This window comes from Cladophialophora immunda (genome assembly GCF_000835495.1).
Source record: "Cladophialophora immunda strain CBS 83496 unplaced genomic scaffold supercont1.4, whole genome shotgun sequence".
In the NCBI taxonomy this organism is placed as follows: Eukaryota; Fungi; Ascomycota; class Eurotiomycetes; order Chaetothyriales; family Herpotrichiellaceae; genus Cladophialophora; species Cladophialophora immunda.
In genome coordinates this window covers 4,449,458-4,462,066 of record NW_015622544.1, presented here as the reverse complement: position 1 = coordinate 4,462,066, position 12,609 = coordinate 4,449,458, and the positions used below count along the sequence as shown (strand labels likewise).

The window sequence follows — 12,609 nt, the reverse complement described above, 5'->3', positions numbered from 1 at the left end:
TGGCTCTGAGGCAGCTGAGGATTTGGACATATTCTCTGGTCGCTCACTTTGGGGTCATCTTTGGCGAAAACACGAATATTGACTGATTCACACATTGCCTCTCTCTCACAACCGTCTTATCTACCCTTCTCACTCTACCGTTACCAGACTACTAAGTATTGGTTACTAGGACGAAACGCCGCGGGGCATTTCTCCTCTGATCTATCCTCACTTGAAACTGGCCACAGTACCCGAGGCCGCGGTCACGAAAGGGGGTTCAGAGGCAAAGGGCGGCCCATCGGGGTGGAATGCCGGAGACAGTCCGCGTGAAAGAGACAAACACAGATATGCCGAAAGCTGGGTCAGACAACAAGATGTCTTGGAGCGAAAATCCCACGGGCAAGGGCAGTATTGATGAACCCCCAAGCAAGAAGCCCCGCAACGAAGTTAGAAAAGACAGCTCCCAAGGGTGAGCTCCTCGAGCATCTTCCCGGTCCGAAGTTTTGAAGAGCTAACGTGTCAGCCTTAACATGTACTCTTACGCGGATATTGTTGCGGTCACCGTTGGCAAGGAGAAGGTGAAATATGGGATTCACAAGCAAATTTTGGTGTCAAAATGCCCGTTCTTCGACAAGTGTCTTGGTGCAGGCATGAAAGAAGCTCAAGAGAATGCAGTTGCTCTTCCGGATGATGACCCAAAGGCTTTCGACGTCGTCGTCCGATGGATGTACACTGGTCGCTTGAACGGTTTTGGGACACCCGGATTCCTCCTCCTCAATGCATACATTCTCGCCGACAAGTATTGCATTCCCGATCTCCAGAATGCAATCGCCGATGTTTTCAGAGCTGGTGTCTTTATCTCTCTGGGACATGCCTCATGGGCATGGGGAAGGCTGCCAGAGGGGTCGCCGCTTCGCCAACTATTTTTGGATCAGATGCATTATTGGATTGCATCATATCCAGATAGATACCGACGGGGCAGCATAGGTACAGTGGATGCCTCTGCAGCAGCATTGGAGGAGATTTTTAAGGGAAATGCTGGTTTAACGACTGCATTGCTATGGAAGATAATAGACCACAGCCGCAACTCGGGGAGCTGTATTCCTACCAGCCCAGCTTCGGGCGTTAGTTGCCTTTATCATGTCCACGAAGACGGAAGGAAATGCAAGTGAAGGACGATGCAACAAGATCCCTCTGTGCCTGGGGGTTAAGGAATGATATCCACTATCGTTGGGTTCCTGTCTGGACATGCAATTTTCGGCTGTGCCAACACTGCTTGTGGGAGGATCTCAACAACTTGAACTGGACAGGATTGAACATCACTTCTATGACAGCACTGAGCAAGAGCTGGAGAACTGAAACACGGAAGGAGAAATGGACAAGACCAGAGCGTCCTTTCGTGCTTGTTAACCAACACAGATACAGTTTCAAAGTTGTCTGACTCGTGAAGTTTCTCAATAGCCATCTCGCGCATCCCTCACAGCCTTGCCTTCGAGCATCAGCCTGGGACACACCGGTAAGCACTCCCACCTTCTGTTCCCGGACTTCTTCTAGCAAACATGTTGACGAAGAGGGAAAGAAAAGCGAAAGGAGTGATTTCACTACATCCATGATAGAATAACTCCTGTTACTTACCGATCTCACCGTGTCACATCCCTCATCCAGTCCTACTTTACCCTGTTCCTTTCATCACTGGGAAAGCAAACCAGTCAAGGACACAGTGAGCCAACTCGTCTATCGATCGAGCGGCCGATCCCAATATCTTCCCTATCCTCCTCGACATGGCCCCCAAGCGCCCTTCTGTGGACGACTCTGAGGACGGCAGAGCCCAGAAGAGAAGGTAAGTAGAGAGTAGGGAGAGACGGTCCTGACTCAAAAAGTGAGATTTCCTGCTAACAAGGGACATGCAGTTTTGCCGTCTGGGACAACATCATCACTGTCACCGTTGGCCCGGAGAAGGTGCGCCACCTCGTGCACGAGAGCGTGCTGTGCAAGTCGCCATTCTTCAACAAGTGTCTCCACTCCCGCATGTGAGAGCAAGAAGAGAAGGCCGTCCACCTGCCCGAAGACAACCCGGCCGGCTTCGCCATCATCGTCGAGTGGCTGTACGCGGACAAGATCGCCGAGAATCTCGATTGGGGATGCATGCTGCGCGCGTACAACGCGGCCCGCCGATTTGGCATGTCCGACCTGCAGAACGCCCTCGTCGACGTGCTCCGGGCCCAGTTTGTGTCCTGGAAGCTCAATCCGGAGTGGGCATCGTACTTCTGGAAGAACACGATCGAAGGATGCCCGCTGCGGAAGCTGGTTCTGGACCTATTTTACCACCAGGTCCTGAGGAAGCCGGATGCGTACAAGAAGGGCGCCGACGCCGCCGAAGCGAATGGAAAGTACGTGACGGAGATGGAGCAGCTCACGGCAAACGCGCAGCTTGTGACGGCGCTGTTCTGGCGCTTTGCCGACCCGGCAGATCGTCCGTCCAAAGAAGCTTTCAAAATGAACACCTGCTTCTATCATGTCCATGAGGACGGCAAGGAGTGTACTTGACTTGACACCGGACCTGACCTCAGCTAACAGATGACTATCTTTGCCTTGATGAGTGAGAGGTAGAATCGTCTATGAACTTCGTTCTACCCAGATAAACCAGCCAGCAACTCCTCTATGAGCTGTCAAGGCTGTGGAGAGGGAGAGCGACCAGGTACTTGAGGAGAGCGAGCGGATGGTGTGGAGACTATGCTAGGCATGAAACTTCGACAGGGCACATTCTCGGAAGGACAGAGAGCCAGCCAGTGCCTTTATCAGGGCTGTTGTTGGTGACTCGAGATGCTGTTGATGATCAGGCTCGTGGAGCTTCGACAATGGTAGTGCTTTCTCCTTCGCTCCATGCTGTTCTCCGTCTCACTTTTCCCTTGCTTCTCTCTCTTGCATAATCTGATTCTGAAGCCGCGCTAATACCAAATCGCTCATGTATCAAAACGCTGCAGATATGGGGAGGAAGGAAAACGATTCCACACAGCTTGCAGCCGGGTCTCAACCAATCTCCTCGCCGATCTGAACAGGGGTTGGTTCCTCCCAGGGTCGTTGAGAATGAAATCCCCTATAACCGCGAGTCCCCGGCGCCCTTGAACTCCCTGACCATCTTCAGCGCCGCGCGCGCGTAGGGGAACCTCTCGAGCGCGAGTGCGGCCGCGGACGAGCCCTCCCCGCTCGCCTGCCGCACCGCCCACCGGGCGGCGATGCCCTGGATCATGACGCCGGTGCGGAAGATGGCGAAGGCGTCGGCCCACGCGATCTCGCCTCGCGGATCCCACCCGGCCACCTCGCGGTACCACTCCAGGCACTGCTGCTTGGTGGGCAGGCCCGGCGGGCCGGCGCCCACGTCGAAGGCCGGGTGCGAGTGCGTCTTGATCTCCTTGAAGCCCTGCGTCACCGTCCACGGCATGGTGAGGTTGCTCAGGTCGGACAGCGGGTGGCCGACGGTCGCGATCTCCCAGCTATACACGCCGGTCATTTTCCTGGTATGATGTGCTTTTTGTGGAGGAAGGGGAGGATCGGTACGTTGGCAGGAAGAGGGGGGAGGACGATGGGGCAGGACTCACTCGAGGATCCCAATAATCACCGGCTTCGTCTTGTGGTACACCAAGTTGTCGATCTTGTAGTCGCCGTGCGTGATGGCGCCGCGATCCCGCGGCCCGCGGCCCTCCTCCTCGAAGAACGCCACCATCTCGTCCATGCCCGGGATCCGGCCCACGGCCTCGTGGGACTCGACGTCGACCACCTTCGAGTACGACTCGTCCAGCCGCTTCAGCGTGCGGATCTGGCGGCCGTAGAAGCCGCGCGGTTTGCCGAAGTTGGTGAGCCCGACCGAGACGGGGTCGACGCGGTGGAGGCGCGCCAGGGTCTGGACGGCTTCTTTCCACCTGTTCCTCTCGTACGAAGTCAGAGTGACACGGTCTTGCAAGAACTTGGTCCGGTCCTTGTCGGTCCTGCAGCCGGACCAAGCAGACTGGACAAATTAAAAAGGACAGGAGACAGGAGGATCCCTCCGCGTATGAACGAAAAGGTTAAGAACGTACATCACGCTCCTCTCCTCAGGCGACACCCCCGGGATGCACGCCTCCTGGAAGATGCGCCCGTCCAGGAACTCCATGATGTAGAACGGCGTGCCGATGACGGCGCTGTCCTCGCACAGGCAGTACGCCTTGGGCACGGGGATGTCGGTGCCGTTCAGCGCGCTGATGACCCGGTACTCGCGCTCGACCTGGTGCGCCGCCGTCGTGAGCAGCTTCCCCGGCGGCTTCTTGCGCAGCACAAAGTGCCGCCCGCGGCTGTCGGTCAGTTGGTACGTCGGGTTGGATTGGCCGTATTCGAACTGTTTCGGTGGTTTGGGGGGTTGAGCGAGGCCCGCGAGGGGACCGGCCCTCCCCCCGAACCCGACACGTTAGTGAATCCAAAGGGTGGAAGGGCAGAAAGGGGAGAATAGTAGAGTTTGTGGAGGTCGGCGATATTGTCCTCGCGTACCTGTCGGATTTGGACGGGGGGTTGGATCTCAGGGACGTGCTGCGCGAGATAGCGCTCCAGCGACTCCCTGTCGATCGGCTGTCTCATTGTGAGAGACTCTCTTCGACTGTGGGTCAATATATGGGGGTGATATGACACCTCGCTGGCTGAGCAGAACAGATGGAAGATATGGGAAAATCATCCACGACCGAGGAAAAGAGGACTGGATTTATCAACCCTCTTATATTAATTATTACTCCTCGAGGGGCTCTCTCACGCTCGCAGAAGCGAAATATCCAGCATTGCTTGGCAAAATGCCTCGGATGTGAGGGTACCTGAGCCCCTCTGGGGTATATACGCGAGATGTCATGTCAAAGCGCCCGAGAAATGTAGTGATTACAGTGCGTATAGCAGAGTGTGGTTATTGAGCGCGCTTGCTACGAGGCTCGGGGGGCTGGATAAAACCCCCCCGGCTCAAAACTAATGTATTTATATATGCGCCAGATCAAAAATACCATAGGGTATCCGTTGAAAACGCGACCAAGTGCTGCAGCTTCCATCCATGCATCCTATGTAATCTACGAGCTGTGAACGTCGATTGTCGGAGTGCTGGTGGCCTGCATCGGATTACCAGTTCAGAGTTCGTCGGAGAAATATCGTTTGGTAAGACATTATCAAGAGGGCAAAAACGCCGGTCCCCTGCCGATTTAAACGGTATCGTCGGCCGTCTTGAGATCCTCGGTGACAACGGGGGTGGTGGTCTTCTCCCCACCGTGTTCGTGGGTGATGATGGTGTGGGTGACGTGGTCGATTTCAATCTCGCGTTGGTAGATGGCCACCTCGTCGGCATCGCCGAAGATGGCGGCGATTTCCTCCAGTGGCATGCCCTTGGTGTCCGGGAAGAAGAACAGCATGATGAATCCGCCAATCGTCCCGGGAATGATGAATGCGAGGTAGAACTTCCACCCGATCGTCCTGTTTGTGGGTGAGCAAACTGCATCTACAATAGGCTACTGGGGGGCAAACTTACTTGAAAGCAGTTGGAGCGGCCTGGAGCCAGATGATGTTCATCAGCGAGATCATCGAAACTCCCAAGCAGACGCCTTTGGCTCTGATATGGCTGGGGAACAGCTCGTTGAGGTAGCTAAATTGGGTGCCTAGTGACGGAAGCCAGTTAGAAGCCTGCTCGGGAAATTTGACATGCGTGTATACGTGGGGGGCTTTACCATCAAGGCAGAATCCGTAAAAGATTTGGAAGATGTAGAACATCGCTACAGCCGCAAGGAGGGCAGATTGGTTGTTGGATGGAACGAAATTCGCAACCAAGGCGGCCTCGATGATGAGGGTGACCATGCAGCCCAAGACACCGAATGCCATATATCGGTTTCGAGGGAAACGGTCGACCAGGGCCATGGCCATGATGTTGATGCCCAGGGTGAGAGTGAGCCAGCCAGCAGGATAGAGCAACTGTTTGACCGGGCTGAACCCAAGGTTGGCATACAAGGTCGGTCCATAGTCTGACCAAAGTCAGTCAAGTCTGACGAAAAGAATGCCGGACGAGGGCTTACTGTTGATAACCAACACGCCAGAGCATTGAATGATCCCTGTAGTTCCGACTGCGAGCAGGCATCGTTTCCGGTAGGATGGCTTCTTAATCATGTGCATCCACGAGTTGCCAAGTGTCTTGTCGATGGCGATTTGCTTTTGGATCTGGTAGTACTCTGCGTTGGCAAACTCGTTGTCCGGGTCGCTGGGGTCGGAGTGCAATTTGAAGAGGATATCTTTTGCTTCATCAATGCGGCCCTGCATGATTAACCAACGAGGCTAGAGATTGCCGTCCTGTTAGCCTCGATTTATTTGAGCGTGCAGCGACAACGTACCGATTCGGGAACCCAGTAGATACCGCAAAGCAGGAGCAGAGGCCACGCGCATTGAAGAGCTAGAGGAGGTCGCCATGTATCCTCACCCCCATCCCAGAAGTAGAAGCCGAATCCAACCCATCCTTGGATGGTGTACCCGAGAATAAGAAAGACGGCGTGAACGTCGACCAGAGCACCTCTCAAATCGACCGGCACGACTTCCGACATCCAAATCTACCAAGCGTGAGTAATGGATAGTCACCAGGAAACAGGCAAGGGGACTCAACTGGAACAGCTGCAAGGATCATAAACGCCGAGGCACCTGCAAAGAATCGGAAGAGCAAGAACTCGCCAACATTGGTGCTGCCAGCCAAGAAGGCCCCCGAGATCATTGCAATGACTGCCGGCTGCATCAAAATGTCAGCTTGCTCAGATACAACGAACGACCGCCAATTCCACCTACCAGGACGATAGCCCATTTCCGACCCCATCGGTCGGCAACGTAGGGAAGCATCAACGTGCCAATAGTGCCACCGGTCTGGAACAGGCCGTTCATAGTACTTATCAGGTCTGTTCCATTGCTTCTGGTGGCGAGATCGAAGTAGGCAATAAAAGATGGTTGACCTGTTGATTGGGAGCGTCAGTCTTGGGCAGGAGGAGTCAGGTTCAGCCGGGTGGTACCAACCCAGGGTTGTCCCAATGATCGAGGCTGTGTAACCATAGGTCAACGACCCCAGGCCGATAAAACACAGCAACAACACATTGTATGCGTTGATCTTTTGCTTCTTAACGCCCTCGAGGTGCGGCATTTTGGCAGCTTCTGAGACTGGAACTGAGACGAGTCTGCGCTGCAGTGTTTTCCTGGAGCAAAGTCGTTCGAGATTTGAGAGAGTTTGCCCGAGGTCTAGAGCTGTATATGAACCCGGGCGGCTTCCCCAGGCGAAGGGCTTCCCGGTCTAGCGGTCCCACATGGTGCTTGCATGGTGCGTGCATGGTGCTCCCTTAGATGCATCCGCGGGTGCGGGCACCTGTGGGGAAATAGGTGTCTTACTCTTCTCTTGCGAGTCAGAATCATCCGCCACTCGTGGGTTCCCATAGGCGGCGCGTCGAGAATCGAGCAAGCTGCAGATTGTTATCAGTGTCAGGGCGCCCTGACACCCCTGCTGGTTGACATCGCCAACGCGCGACTCGCTGGCCCAGAAATTGGCTGGCATGCAGGGATTCATAAGCGGAAGCGTGGAAGGCGAGGAGGATTGTGAATTTGTTGTACCTCGTACCCAGTGAGACTCCGGGTCCGGGCATATCGCGCTTTCTAGCCACTCGCCATGGCTGACCTCAAACTGCCGTCGTGGAAAGATCTGCCACCCGTAGAGGGTATGCCACATGGCTGCGCCTGGGGCCTGTTTGACAAGGATGGCACCCGAGACGAGATAGGCACCTTGAACCTCCTTACGCCCGAGACTGTGGTCAAGGCCCGAGAAGAGATCCAGACCGGCAAGAGTGTTGTTCTCAAGTACGTCTGAGGTACCTTTGGCGTAGGGCTGAAGCCTGATGACAACCGATTGACTCGCATAGTTGGCCCATTGACCACGTCCATGAGCCGGGATTTGACCGCATTAAGCCGACCGTTAACATCACCGACTGGCGGGCCAAGGGGTCTCCTTGGTATTCATACGACGATGAGATTAGTATTAACACTCAGTCCGGGAGTCAATGGGATGGTCTAAGTATACAACCCATGGAAACCACAATCGCCCGTGCATTGAGCTTATATGCCCCTGCCAGGACACTGGGGCCATAGCGGGACGGGACTGTATTATAATCGCATACACCACGACGAGCTCTTGAAAACGGACCGTATTGGGATTGACCGTAAGTGATCTTTTTGTTTTCCAGCCCTGTGTTTGACCTTCTCCCAAGACTGGAGCAAGCGCGGAGGTATCGTCGGGAGAGGCGTCCTCCTAGATTATGTCGCCTATGCAGCTCGCCACAACATTACGTACGATGCCATGACCCGGCACCGCATTACCCTGGACGTTTTGAAGGACATTGCCAAAGAAGAAAACGTGGTCTTGCGTCCCGGGGACATCTTGCTCGTCAGGTCGGGTTGGATCAAATGGTACAACGAACACAGCCCCGAAGAGCGCGTCGCCAAGGTCAAGAATGGATCGGAATACGTGGGAGTGGATGGCTCAGAGGAGGTCGTCGAGTGGATTTGGAACTCTCATTTTGCAGCCGTTGGTGGTGATGCCATTGGCTTTGAAGCCTGGCCACCGCAGCTACCGTGGTGTAAGTCAACTGCGCAAGCCTCACTCTTTCGTTGACCTGGCCCCCCCCCCACTGACTCACCTGGTCCTGCTTAGGTCTGCACGACTTTGTCCTTGCGCTCTGGGGGATGCCGCTCGGGGAGCTGTGGGACTTGGAGGCGTTGGCAGCCGAGTGTGAGAAGCAGCAACGATGGAGCTTTTTCGTCACCAGCGCGCCGTTGAACACCCCAGGAGGGATTGCGAGTCCCCCTAACGCGATAGCCGTCTTCTAGCAGGGCCGTTGGACGGTTGGACAGGGAGAGTTCCAATGGAGAATGTGAGGCATGGGCTGAGCCCTAACAGAATAGAAGTGTCCATCGTTTAGCCAAATGGAAGAGTGAAACCTTGTTTGGTGGCTGACTGTGGGACTAAAAGGTGTCAAATTTGTGAGGCCCATCCCGGGGTACCAGGTGCCCCAGAGAACCCCCAACGCCCCCTATTTCTCTGGCATCCGCGGGCCGCACGGGGACCAAGAAAACCAATCCTCCACAGTGGGCTCGCTTCAAGCCTGGAAACCGAAAACCGCTCTCTGATTGTAAAACTCAAATCCCGGACAGCAGTCAGCCTAACACGAGTCAGACAGAGTCTTTAATCCAAGGTTGAAGCTGAGGAGGCGCCAAGGGACGTTGCTGCCGCCCTCGGTACCGAGGAACTGGGTTGATATCAACGTTCGCCAGGTTGGAGTGGCGTGTTCTCCATGACCTCGGAAATTGTCGTTTCCCTGGTGTGAGTGCTCCAGTCTCGCGTCCAGCATGTCGACAGTAACAACGCCCAAGAGGCGCCTGGAACAGCTCACCAGCCAGATCGCGCAACCCCCAATCATCGATGAAGGGACCTACAAAGGAATGCCCCGGGTCGCCCGACGGGCTGGAGACTCAGTGGGACAGTGAGTTTCCGAGCTGAAACCCCTCCTCAGAACTTCATTTCATGCAGCTTCTGGTTGAGAGGATGAACGAGGTCTGACAAATGGGCATGTGCCAGACGTGCTCAAGGCAAAGTGGTCATCATCACCGGCTGCAACTCACCACTTGGCATGGGCCGGGCAACGGCTCACCAGTACGCCAGGAATGGTGCGCGAGCAGTCTACATCTGCGACTACATGGACGACCACCTGAACCTCCATGTGGAGGAGATGAACGAACTCTACCCCAAGGTGGCTGTCCATGCCCGCAAGTTTGACGCGGGAGACGAGGAAGGGGTCAGGGCTGTCGTCGCCCATGCCCTGGAGACCTACGGGCGACTAGACGTGTTCTTTGCCAACGCCGCAAACTCGGGCACCTGGAAGGAAGTCTGGAACATGGAGGTCGACGAGTTTGAGCGGACCATCAGGACGAACTTGACCAGGTAGGTCCCACATATATCTACTGTGCTGTTGAGAGGAGCAGCAAGCAACCCAGCCCTTCAAGTCGCTGGTCTGACACTTCGATGAATCTGGACACAGTGTGTTTCTGGCCATCAAACACGCGGGCCCGGCAATGCAGGTCACCAGCAAAGACAAGCCCTACTCCAGTGGCTCCATCATCGCGACCTCTTCAACGGCCGGTCTCCGTTCCAATGGGGGCAGCACTGACTACAGCGCCGCGAAGGCCGCAGTCGTCAGCCTCGTGCAGACTGCGTGTTTCCAGTACGCGGGCCGCAATATCAGATGCAACGCCATTGCACCGGGGATGACGCACTCGGGCATGACGGAGCCGGTCTTCTATGGTCCAGCCCGGGAAAGGGGCACGCTTCACAAAGTCGGACAGCTCTGTCCGCTCCGGCGCGGCGCGGTGGCGGATGAGATCGCGAGAGTTGCACTGTTCCTGGGCACGGATGAAGCCAGCTATGTCAACGGCCAGGTGTGGGCCGTGGATGGTGGATTGAGCTCTGGGTTGCCCTACAAACTGGGCAGTATGGCATAAATAAATAATCATTGTATGGCGCTCATAAACACTATAAAGAATACCCTTTAACAAAGTATCTCATGAACGTCGTCCGGGTCTTGAAGAAAAATCCATCACGCTTTATGTGTTCTCTCTGGTGTACAGTAGACTCCCGAGACACCCGTATCAAAGCTTCGGCCTCGAATTGAACACGGTCATCGCGTCCCGCTTCGCCCATTCCTTCATGACTTTCCTTTGGATCTTGCCGCTGGGCAGACGAGGCACCTCAGGGATGAATGCGACGCCTCCGACGAGACGCTTGTGCTTCGACACACGGGCGTTCAGCCACTCCTGGACCTCCTTCTCCGTGACCTTCCCGCGGGACTCCTCCTTCAGGGCCACATATGCTCTGGGCCATTCGCCGTCGTCAAAGGTAATGCCGACGACGCCAGCATCGGCAATGTCGGGATGTTCGATCAGTGCTGCTTCGACCTCTGCGGGCGACACTTGAAGCGCTTGCACCTTGATCAGTTCCTGCGGCGCACGAGTTAGCTTATGATGCACGATATCCACCGAGTTGGGTACTGTACATACCTTCTTTCGATCCACGATCGCCATCCATCCGTCATGGCTCATGACCATCACGTCTCCGCTCTTTAGCCACCCAGTCACAGGATCGAATGAGTCGAGCGTCGCTTGTGGGTTCTTCCAATACCCCAGACAGACCTGCGGGCCGCGGACGTAGAGTTCTCCCGCTTCCCCTATACTTGCCTCCCTGCCATCATCCGTAATGATCTTCACCTCGGTGTTGGGCATGACAACTCCCACGGAGCCAGTCCGGGACTTCTCATAGTACGGAATTCCAGACACGGCGCACGTCGTCTCGGTCATGCCCCATCCCTGCGTGATCCGGACGTTGAATTTCTTGGACACGTTGGCTTCAAGCTCTCTCGAAACCGGCGCGGCTCCACATAGGATCTCCTTGACGCTGCTCAGGTCGTAGTTTGCAGTCTCTGGCCTCTTGTTCAACATGATTAGAATTGGAGGGACGGTTTGTAGTCGGGTGATCTTGTGCTCCTGGATGATGCGAAGGTACTCGACGAACTCGAACTTGCTGATGATGAGCATGGGAATATGATTGATTGTTGCCATGAGGATAGCATAGCACTGTCCATAGGCGTGATACAGAGGCAGGAATCCCGCCCATTTCTCCGAAGGTTCGAAGTCGTAGAGAGACTTGATCTGCATGACGTTCGAGACCACGTTGAAATGAGACACACAGACGCCCTTGGGCAGCCCAGTGGTGCTGAGCCTTCGTCAGCGTCACACACAAACGCGTCCGGGTCAGGCGACGTACCCAGACGAGAAGTTGATGGCAGCAATGGTGTTCACTGCCTCTTCGCCAGGGAGCTTCCTCCATTGCCACCGCTCACCCTGCTCGGGCGTCCCCAGAATGTCCCTCCAATCTGGAAGGCCATCGATGGTTCCTGTCTCGCGGTCTGAGAAGACATACAACCTCATCCCCGGAACAGCTGCTTTGGCGGCGGCAGCCTTTGCGGTCGGGATCAAGCTCGGGTGCACAAGCATAATCTTGGGCTGCAAGATGGTAATTTGATATTCCAATTCTGGCCACCAACCATAAGCTCGATGTTCATCTCAACAGTCACACTCTTTTCAGAGCTCTACCCACCTTTCTCAGTGAACGTAGGGTTGGCTCCAGAGAAAGCAGCACCAATGCCCACAACGCCAAAATACGACACCGGAACCATAATATGATTGGGTGTGAAGAGCAAGCATCTATCCTCGAACTGAACGCCTAGCTGCTGGAGACCATAACCAAACCGTTTGGCCAAAGCCAAGGCACTCTTGGGAGAGTTCCAATGCGACGTGTCCGCGGCATCGATCCAGAGTGGCTTATCGGACACAGGTTGATCGGGCGGGAACAGGAAGTCCAGGATGCTGCATTTCTGCAAGGGCAGAGACGCGATCTTGGAGACGAAAGGCATTCTTTTGGCGCAAACAAACAACAAAAGAGCAAGGATCAACGTCTAACACGGCCTCCAGCACGAACACATTTGGGAAACGAGCATGAAGGTCTATATC

General features: G+C 55.2%; 7 protein-coding genes across 7 annotated transcripts; 4 read left to right on the top strand and 3 right to left on the bottom strand.

Moving 5' to 3' along the window:
• Positions 1–287: 287 nt before the first annotated feature.
• Positions 288–1,151, top strand: PV07_07887 (uncharacterized protein; the record flags this gene model as incomplete). Its single annotated transcript, XM_016395004.1, has 2 exons — positions 288–448; positions 503–1,151. The coding sequence occupies 2 exons, from the start codon at positions 288–290 to the stop codon at positions 1,149–1,151; spliced, it is 810 nt and encodes a 269-aa protein (XP_016248423.1).
• Positions 1,152–1,760: 609 nt separating this feature from the next.
• On the top strand, positions 1,761–2,844 carry PV07_07886 (uncharacterized protein; the record flags this gene model as incomplete). Its single annotated transcript, XM_016395003.1, has 3 exons — positions 1,761–1,819; positions 1,890–1,938; positions 2,017–2,844. The coding sequence occupies 3 exons, from the start codon at positions 1,761–1,763 to the stop codon at positions 2,524–2,526; spliced, it is 618 nt and encodes a 205-aa protein (XP_016248422.1). The 3' UTR covers positions 2,527–2,844.
• Positions 2,690–4,587, bottom strand: PV07_07885 (uncharacterized protein; the record flags this gene model as incomplete). Its single annotated transcript, XM_016395002.1, has 4 exons — positions 2,690–3,473; positions 3,579–3,965; positions 4,056–4,351; positions 4,501–4,587. The coding sequence occupies 4 exons, from the start codon at positions 4,585–4,587 to the stop codon at positions 3,077–3,079; spliced, it is 1,167 nt and encodes a 388-aa protein (XP_016248421.1). The 3' UTR covers positions 2,690–3,076.
• A 288-nt stretch (positions 4,588–4,875) lies between these two features.
• On the bottom strand, positions 4,876–7,210 carry PV07_07884 (uncharacterized protein). Its single transcript, XM_016395001.1, has 8 exons — positions 7,024–7,210; positions 6,802–6,962; positions 6,626–6,745; positions 6,360–6,572; positions 6,048–6,303; positions 5,706–5,996; positions 5,510–5,636; positions 4,876–5,454 (listed from the first exon to the last, which is right to left on the bottom strand). Exons 1-8 carry the CDS (start codon positions 7,145–7,147, stop codon positions 5,187–5,189), a joined length of 1,560 nt encoding a protein of 519 aa, XP_016248420.1. The 5' UTR covers positions 7,148–7,210; the 3' UTR covers positions 4,876–5,186.
• Positions 7,211–7,626: 416 nt separating this feature from the next.
• PV07_07883 (uncharacterized protein) lies at positions 7,627–8,877 on the top strand (the record flags this gene model as incomplete). The annotated part of the gene is made up of 5 exons (XM_016395000.1): positions 7,627–7,851; positions 7,914–8,065; positions 8,124–8,210; positions 8,259–8,627; positions 8,702–8,877. Exons 1-5 carry the CDS (start codon positions 7,664–7,666, stop codon positions 8,875–8,877), a joined length of 972 nt encoding a protein of 323 aa, XP_016248419.1. The 5' UTR covers positions 7,627–7,663.
• Positions 8,878–9,348: 471 nt separating this feature from the next.
• Positions 9,349–10,577, top strand: PV07_07882 (uncharacterized protein). Its single transcript, XM_016394999.1, has 3 exons — positions 9,349–9,530; positions 9,626–9,988; positions 10,086–10,577. The coding sequence occupies exons 1-3, from the start codon at positions 9,397–9,399 to the stop codon at positions 10,543–10,545; spliced, it is 957 nt and encodes a 318-aa protein (XP_016248418.1). The 5' UTR covers positions 9,349–9,396; the 3' UTR covers positions 10,546–10,577.
• Positions 10,564–12,559, bottom strand: PV07_07881 (uncharacterized protein). The gene is made up of 4 exons (XM_016394998.1): positions 12,197–12,559; positions 11,864–12,131; positions 11,101–11,812; positions 10,564–11,040 (listed from the first exon to the last, which is right to left on the bottom strand). The coding sequence occupies exons 1-4, from the start codon at positions 12,510–12,512 to the stop codon at positions 10,693–10,695; spliced, it is 1,644 nt and encodes a 547-aa protein (XP_016248417.1). The 5' UTR covers positions 12,513–12,559; the 3' UTR covers positions 10,564–10,692.
• Positions 12,560–12,609: the final 50 nt, after the last annotated feature.